The sequence below is a fragment of the Peromyscus californicus genome, unplaced genomic scaffold (genome assembly GCF_007827085.1).
Source record: "Peromyscus californicus insignis strain IS unplaced genomic scaffold, ASM782708v3 Scaffold_14__1_contigs__length_90479793_seg_2, whole genome shotgun sequence".
Classification (NCBI taxonomy): Eukaryota; Metazoa; Chordata; class Mammalia; order Rodentia; family Cricetidae; genus Peromyscus; species Peromyscus californicus.
In genome coordinates, this window is record NW_026294436.1 from 21,229,110 (window position 1) to 21,237,979 (window position 8,870).

At 45.3% G+C, this 8,870-nt stretch overlaps 1 protein-coding gene across 1 annotated transcript; it reads right to left on the reverse strand.

Moving 5' to 3' along the window:
* Positions 1-348: 348 nt before the first annotated feature.
* Positions 349-6,904, reverse strand: LOC128109549 (alpha-1,3-mannosyl-glycoprotein 4-beta-N-acetylglucosaminyltransferase-like protein MGAT4E). The gene is made up of 2 exons (XM_052736698.1): positions 6,770-6,904; positions 349-1,487 (listed from the first exon to the last, which is right to left on the reverse strand). The coding sequence occupies exon 2, from the start codon at positions 1,378-1,380 to the stop codon at positions 349-351; it is 1,032 nt and encodes a 343-aa protein (XP_052592658.1). The 5' UTR covers positions 1,381-1,487; positions 6,770-6,904.
* Between the last annotated feature and the right edge of the window lie 1,966 nt (positions 6,905-8,870).

Here is an 8,870-nt window from a genome sequence, read left to right on the forward strand (position 1 = left end):
CCTCCACCTCTGTGAACACCAAAGTGCGCATACACACTTACACACACACTGCTTGGGGAGATCCAAGCATCCCAGGAATGTAAGGATTCTGAAAGGGACCAAGACCTTTCCCCAAATTTGGGGAAGCTGCATTTGTCAGAGTAAAATAACAGCAACAAAATTCTACTTGAGTGGCTTGTTTGGGTAGAAAAGGGAAAGAATGTTTCCTAATGTTTTAGTGGCACTTAAAAAAAAAATGGCGGTGCTTTCTTTTCCTGCCTTCTGTCCCCTTGGATTTCTCCAGTGTCGTTCATGTTGGCTAGAGGGAAATGGCTTCAAGCTTTTAATTGTTCACACTCTGATATACCATCAGTTCTGATCAGCTTTTCTGTCTTCGGCATCCCCCGCCCTCCAGAGGTAGACATGCCTGATCATGAGACCACTGGCCTGATTAGCGTTTGCGGACAGCTTCACGCAGCTTACTTGGTCCCCGGTGCTTTTCGGAATGATCTGATCCATCTGCCCTTGCACAAGACGGCCCAGCAGGGTAAAGCTGGTACAGTTTGGGGGCGTCCCTTCAGGCTGGTAGCCTAGCTCCACCTGACCCTTTTCTAGGATGTACTTCCCATCCATGATGGAGCCTGTTCTTACTTGCACTCTGTTCAGGTTCGCTGGATGGCTCAAAATTACTGTCAGATAGTTCCTTGTACGGACATTGTAGGTCCAAAAGAATGACTCATCCAGAGTGTAGGCCTCCTGCGGGGAGTAAGCCCCAGTGAGTCTCATGTCCGTGAAAGCAGCGCCAGGGAGGACATCAGGCCCACGAGGGCCTTTTTCCTGGGCTGTTAAGGTCTTGTTCTCAAACGTGAAGTGAGATAACCTGTGGTAGAAGAGGAAAGGTCTGCAGAGGATTGGGTTTTGCTGGGCCAGCAGGGTACGGAAGTGAAGGATCAGCCAGTCCAGCGGTCGCTCCTTGTGGAAGAGGAGGAGGAAACGGGCCAGGAGCGGAAGGTCCCTGCTGTGGAAAAGTTTGCCGAGGAAGCCCATGTTAGAGAACTCCAGGAGCACCCATGTGTGGGGTTTCCTGCTGGTCACCTTTGAGTGAATGTGGGTGACAAAGTTAGGGGCACAAAAGACGTCGTCCTCTATCAACAGGAAGTAAGTAGAGAGCTTGGTGGCAAAGCTCATGAGGAAGGCATGATCTACGTTCTGCTTGGAGTACATCTGCGCCTGAGAGAGCTCATCCTGAGCGCTGTTCACAGTAGGGTAGGCATCAGATGGGGCATGGATCAGTAGCAATTGCCCTGTCAGGATCTGCGAGCTGTACAGACTGGAGATACGGAGAACAGTTTTCCTGAGCCAGGTGGAATCAGAATCGGCCAGGTGAACCAGCACTGTCATCCGCTTCTGCTCAGCTGCAGAGGAGGCGTGGTACAGGGCGGCCAGGGTATCCAAGAGGCCACCTTGACCCTGTCGTGACACTGAGGCGATCCCCACTGTCAGCCATGCTGAGAAGAGGTAGAAGAGGGACACCTGTCAATGTGTGGTGGTGAGAGTGAGCAAAAAGGTTAGAGAAAGCAAGGCGTGATGAGGCTGGCCTGTAATCCAACCTTAGTACCAGGGAAACTGAGGCAGGAGGATCATGAGTTCAGTACAGGCTACGTAGAATAGGGAGACTCTGTCTCAAATAAAATAAAATAAAACAAACCTAAGAGTATTAGGGAATGGGGCTGGAGAGGTGGCTCAATCTCTGTTCTTGCTGAAGACCCAAGTTTGGTTCCCTGCACCCATGCTGGGAGACTCACAAGAGCCTGTAACTTCAGCTCCCGGGATCCAACACCCTCTTCTGGCCTTCCATGGACACCCACCCACACATGTGTGCAGACACACACATAAATGAATCTTAAAGATTAGAATGCTATTTAGGGTATTTTTCTTTACTTGGCAGAGGGAATGTACATTCTTGCTACTTTTTTTAAAAAAAAGTTTTTTAAAGATTTTTTTTATGTGCATTGATGTTTTGCCTGCATGTATGTCTGTGTGAGGGCATCAGATCCCTTGGAACTAGAGTTACAGACAGTTGTGAGCTGCCATGTGGATGCTGGGAATTGAACCTGGGGCCTCTGGAAGAGCAATCAGCGCTCTTAACCACTGAGCCATCTCTCCAGCCCCTGTTCTTGCTACTCTTTTTTTTTTTAAATACATGTATTGATAGCCAGGCAGTGGTGGCACATGCCTTTAATCCCAGCACTTGGGGAGGTAAGGGCAGGTGGATCTCTGTGAGTTTGCGGCCAGCCCAGTCTACAGAGGGAGTTCCAGGACAGCCAGGGCTACACAGAGAAACCCTGTCTCAAAACAAACAACAACAACAAAGGACTAATTTATTATGTCTACAGTGTTCTGTCTGCATGTTTGCCTGCAGGCCAGAAGAGGGCGCCAGATCTCATTATAGATGGTTGTGAGCCACCATGTGGGTGCTGGGAATTGAACCTGGGTCCTCTGGAAAACCATCTTGCTACTCCTAAGTGTGAAGACCTCTCTCCAGCCCCATCTTGCTAGTCCTAAGTGTGGTCATGAGACCAGAAATTTTAGCCTTATCTGCAAATTAATTAGACATGCAGAATCCTGACTCCATCTTCAGAATCTGTTTCTACTCTATCACTTGCATATACTTAAGAGTTGAGGAAATACTAAGTGCTGCTGAGTCCCTGTGGATCCTCGTGAATATTTTTTCTAAGACAAAGTCTTAGCCAGGCATGGTAGCACATGCCTTTGATCCCAGCACTCAGGAGGCAGAGGCACGTGGATCTCTGAGTTTGAGGCCAGCCTGGTCTACAGCGTGAGTTCCAGGACAGCCAGAGATACACAGAGAAACACTGTCTCGAAGGAACAAAAAAAGAAAAAGAAAAACAAAAACAAAAAAACAAGGTCTTTCTGTGTAGACCTTGCTGACCTGGAACTCACTGTGTTGTCTAAGATGACCTGGAACTTAGGGCAGTTCTCCTGCCTCAGCCTCCCAAGTGTTGAGAGTGTGCGTGTGTGCCAGCATGTCCAACCTTCCTGAGTCTTTTTTAAAACTTGAAGCTTGTGGCTGAAGAACTTGATAAATATTAGCTTTTATTATGGTTGTTATAACTCTTTCTGCTTTTATCCTTTTATTCAGTTCATCTTCCCAAAGGTCCCCTTTAATAAAGGTATATTGGGGGGAGGACTTTTTCTAAAAGCCAGGAGCCCCTGCTTTTCAGATGCTAAGCACTGAATGACAGATTTCATCTACACTGTCTCGGTTGGTTTTTGCCAACGTGACCCAAGCTAGAGTCACCTGGAAAAGGCAATCTTAGTTGGGAAAACGCCTCCATAAGTTTGGCCTGTAGGTAAGTTTGTAGGGCATTTTCTTGATTAATAACTGCCATGGGAGGGCTCAGCTCACTGTGGGCAGTGCCACCCTTGGGCAGGTGGTCTTGGGGTCTAGAAGAAAGCAAACTGAACAAACCAATAAACAGAACCCCACCATGGTCTCCACATCAGCTCCTGCCTCCAGGTTCCTGCCTGAGTTCCTGTCTTGACTTCCTTGAGTGATGGACTGTTACCTGGAGGCATTAACTGACATAACCCTTTCCTCCCCAGGTTGCTTTGTTGCTAAGATACACTCTGGGAAAGCACTCAACCTATACAGTTCCATTTCTGCAGCCCAGGAGCCCAGGAGGCCGGGCGCCTGGGATTCTTACCCCAGTTCTGCCACTTCTGACTGTAGTGTTGGCCAAATCCTTTCAGCCCTGAGTTCAGTCCTAAAGCCCATAAAGCCAGAGGATTCTGGCTCTCTGCTCTTAGACCCTCCAGTCTCAAATGTTCTCTAATGCAGTGATTGCTCTTGCTAACAAAAACTAACTTTATTTTTTTCCCACCAGTGATTTTTGTCTTCTCTTCATTCTTTTTGTTTTTGTTGTGGTTGTTTGTTTGTTTATTTTTTGAAACAGAGTTTCTCTGTGTAGTCCTAGAACTAGCTCTGTAGCCCAGGCTGGCCTTGAACTCACAGAGATCTGCTGCCTCTGCCTCTGAGTACTGGGATTAAAGGCCTGCGCCACCACTGCCCGGCTTCTTCTCATTCTTTTTTTTTTTTTTTTTCCTTTTGGTTTTTCGAGACAGGGTTTCCCTGTGTAGTTTTGCGCCTTTCCTGGAACTCGCTTTGGAGACCAGGCTGGCCTCGAACTCACAGAGATCCGCCTGGCTCTGCCTCCTGAGTGCTGGGATTAAAGGCCTGCGCCACCAATGCCGGCTTCTCATTCTTATATATTTTGTTTAATCATTGAATTCCTCTACCTAAAACTGCAGACAATCTTAGCCACAATTCTTCTTTTAAACATTTTAACTCATCTCTCTTCCCTCTTATTTAAATGCTTTAAAGCTGCACAGTTTCTGAGCATGGTGGTACATACCTGTAATCACAGCACCCAGGACACTGAGGCAGGAAGACCTCAAGTTCAGAGCCAGCTTGAGATACATAGTGAGGTGGAGGCCAGCCTAGACTGCAAAGGGAGACTCCTTATGTCAAATAAAAAAAAACAAAAACAAAAAAAAAAACAACCCTGTTGGGGCTGGAGAGATGATGGCTCAGTAGTTAAGAAAGCGTGATGATATTGCAGAGTTAGTTCAGCTTTTAGCACCCAATTCAGGCAGGTCACAACTACCTGCAACTCCAGTTCCTGGGGATCCATACCTATACCTATACCATACACATATATACACATAGACATACATGTACTATACACACATAAACAAACAAACAACAAACAAAAAACAATGGCTGGGGCCATATCCCTCCAAAAAAGGCCACATAAGGTCTGGAGATATGGCCCAGTGGTTAAGAGTGCCTACTGCCCTTACAGAGAAGCTAAGTTCAGTTCCTAGCACCCACCTGGTAGGCTTACAACTGCCTGTAGCTGCAGCTCCAGGGACTCTGATGCCCTCTTCTGGCCTCTGTGGGTACTTGTACTCATGTACATAAAGCCATAGACAGAGACACTTGCCTGTGTGTGTGTGTGTGTGTGTGTGTGTGTTCACTTAATTAAAAACAAAATAAAAAGCATGGTACAATGGTGCATGCTTTCGATCCCAGCACTCAAGAGGCAGAGGCAGAAGGATCGCTATGAATTCAACCTAGTCTACATAGTGAGACTCTGTTTCAAATCAATAAATGAAAAGCCACATGATCATCCATTCCCCAGCTCCTCACTACCACCAAAAGCCACATAACCATCCATTCCTAGGGCATGATTGTAATTGCAGATTGAAATATTAAGTTATATAATGGAGTTATGCTCCTTGTTTACCCAATGTAAACATGTTTGGTATTGCAGATGAGTATATATAGAATGTAATATTCGTGGCGCACGCCTTTAATCCCAGCACTCGGGAGGCAGAGGCAGGCGGATCTCCGTGAGTTCCAGGCCAGCCTGGGCTACCAAGTGAGTTCCAGGAAAGGCGCAAAGCTACACAGAGAAACCCTGTCTCGAAAAAAAAAAAAAAAAAAAGAAAGAAAAAAAAAAAGAAAAAAAAAGAATGTAATATTCAGAAATGTTTTGTAATATGTGGTCAGGTCAGCATATTATATCCACCTATTTTAAGTATTTTTTAAATTTTTTTGTATATGTATACAGCATTCTTTCTGTACACTGTGAATATCTATTCCTCTCATTGGTTAATAAAGAGCTGACTGGCCAATAGCTAGGCAGGAGAAGGTTAGGTGGGCCTTGCAGACAAAAAGACAGCATAGGGTAGAAGAGGGTGGGGTCGCCAGGAGACACAGAGAAGCAAGATGAACATGCTGTGCTGAAAAAAGATACCACCACATAGTGGAGTGTAGATAAAAAATGTGGGCTAGGGTTGGGGATTTAACTCAGTGGTAGAGTGCTTGCCTAGCAAACACAAGGCCCTGGGTTTAATCCTCAGCTCCGAAAAAAAAATGTGGGATAATTTAATTTGTAAGAGCTAGTCAGTAACAAGCCTAAGCTATTGGCTGATCATTTATAATTAATATTAAGTCTCTGTGTGGTTATTTTATTCAGGAGCCGGCTCGCAGGACAGAGCTGACTCAGGTGAGATGCAGAAAAGTCCACCTACAGGTGTGTGTGTGTGTGTGTGTGTGTGTGTGTGTGTGTGTGTGTGTTACTGGAAACTGAACTCAGGTCCTCTGGAAGAACAGCAAGTACTCCTAACCACTGTACTATCTCTTCACCCCCTGATTCCACCTATTAAAACAACCACCTTTATCTGTTCTTCTTCATACCCCTGACTTGTCAATGTCCTGGGATTGGGGAGGGAGTTGTCAGCCAGATTTAAGTGTTTCGGGACAGTCCTGCCTTTCCTCCTCCTGCTCTCTTCTTTCCTGGCCATCTCCCCTCATACGATCCTCCTCTCCCCTGACACTCTACCTCCCTCTCCTGGTACTCACTCTTTTTTCTCTGGTGGATTTTTTCCAAATATTTGTAGGTAATGACCCGCCAGTCTTCTAAGGATTTGGGGTTCTTCTTACTGCCATATCTGACCACCTGGACCATTGACAAAGGCAATATATATATATATATATATATATATATATATATATATATATACACACACACACACACACAAAACCTTTCATAAAACGATGGCCTTTATTTCTCCCAGCCTCCCATATGCCGTTTTGGGGAAAGAAGTGAGGTGAGTCACTCTTCTAAAATGTGTCCAGCATAGTGCCTGCCCATGGGCCAAAAGACTCATGGGCTCTGGTAGTATTTGTTTTCTCCCTTACCTTGAGAAACATGACAAATAAATGTAGCTAGTTTATGGAATCATGGGTAGATCCACACCAGCTCCACTCAGAGCCTCCAGCTCCTGGTGGAAAGGATTAGAAGGAAAGGCCAGACTTCTTGGGCAACCTGCCTGTCCTCACCCTTCCCACCGTGCATGCCCAGTTTCCCAAAGAATAGTCACCACTTTTTGGACATCTTGAATTTCCTCAGGTATTCTCAGGGTGATGAAGAGCCACAGGAATATCATGGCCACAGAGATTTTGAAGGCCCGCCTGGTGGAGCACCGCATCGTGTCTGCACTGGGGTATGGTTCCTACAGCAGGAAATCAGTATGTACAGTGAGAGAACTCTATCCTTCCTGACTGTAAGATTATTGTTAACTTTCATGAATACGCTCTGATCTAGGAACCTGACAGAACACACACAACCTTGTTCCCCACCTAGAGAAAGAAGGTCACCTGTCCTGTGATTACATTTGCTGCCTTTCTTCATATATTTGTTTGGAGTTTCAACTTTCCCAAAGTTTTCCCTGCTCAGAATAATAAGGGCTAGCTGGAACATTATTAACATAGCTAGTTTGTGCTAGGAAACAGATGGTCATTATACTGTATACATTAAAAAAAAAAGTCGGGGTTGGGGATTTAGCTCAGTGGTAGCGCTTGCCTAGCAAGCACAAGGCCCTGGGTTTGGTCCTCAGCTCTGGAAAAAAAAAAAAAGTCAAACTATTAGCCAAGGGAGGGGTGGGGGTGACAGTGGTGGTGTTGATGGTGGCGACACATGCCTTTAATCCCAGCACTGGGAGGCAGAGGCAGGCAGATCTCTGAGTTCAAGGCTAGCCTGGTGTAAAGAGTGAGTTCCAGGACAGCCAGGGCTACACAGATAAACCCTGTCTCAAAAACAAATCAACCAAACAGCAACAACAGAAAGTCAAGCTTTTAAATGGCTGGAGTTGACAGGTACCGTGACACATGCCTGTAATCCTAGCCCATGAAAGGTGGAAACAGAATGACCAGGAGTTCAATGTGTCCTTGGTTATGTTGTGAGTTTAAAGTTAGTCTGGGCTATATGAAACCCTGTCTCAAAAAACCAAATAAATAAATAGCTGAAATTGATGTGATGCTAAAGTCTATGTCAAATTGATACCTTTCTTGTCTTTTAAGATCAAATATTTTTTTTTGTTGTTTTGTTTTGTTTTGTTTTGGTATCTGAGACAGGGTTTCTCTGTAGTTTTGGTGCCTGTCCTGGATCTCACTCTGTAGACCAGGCTGGCCTCGAACTCACAGAGATCAGCCTGTCTCTGCCTCCCGAGTGCTGGAATTAAAGGCTCGCACCACCACCACCCAGCCTAAAGATTTTTTAAAAAAATACTTGAACTTGTAGGCCTTAATTAGGACAGGATCTGTTAACACAAAGTAAGTTAAGTGAGTTTATTGGAACACAGGACAGCTCAGGCTCGAAAGTGCCTGCATCCAGCCTTCTGGAGCATTTTTCTGATCACTAAACTATTAGAAGAAAGGCTTTCAGATACCTTGTTACTTGAATTCAGTTATTGTCCTGTATACTCAGGACACAAAAAAGAAACTGTAGTCAAGTGATTTCTATGATCCAGAGGCCATAGTATGGCCTCATCTTAGTGGGGCTCACATTTTTTTAAAATTTTAAAAATTAATAAAAATAATTCTTTGGAGGGGGTTGTGAGCCTAGCCTTTAAGGACTGAGCTATCTCTCCAGCCCAAATTTCTTTTTATAAAAATTATATGTGTTAGCCTGGCGGTGATGGTGCATGCCTTTAATCCCAGCACTCGGGAGGCAGAGCCAGGCGGATCTCTGTGAGTTCAAGTCCAGCCTGGTCTACAAAGTGAGATCCAGGACAGGCTCCAAAACTACACAGAGAAACCCTGTCTCGAAAAACCAAAAAAAAAGGAAAAAAGAAAGAAAAAATACAACAACACCAAAATTATGTGTTTTTATGTCTGTGCTTATGTAAGTGCAGTGCCCAAGGATCCCCTAGAACTGGAGTTACGGGTGGTTGTGGGCTGCCTGCTCTGGGTACCAGGAACTGAACTCAGGTCCTCTGCAAATAGCATCACATGCTCTTAA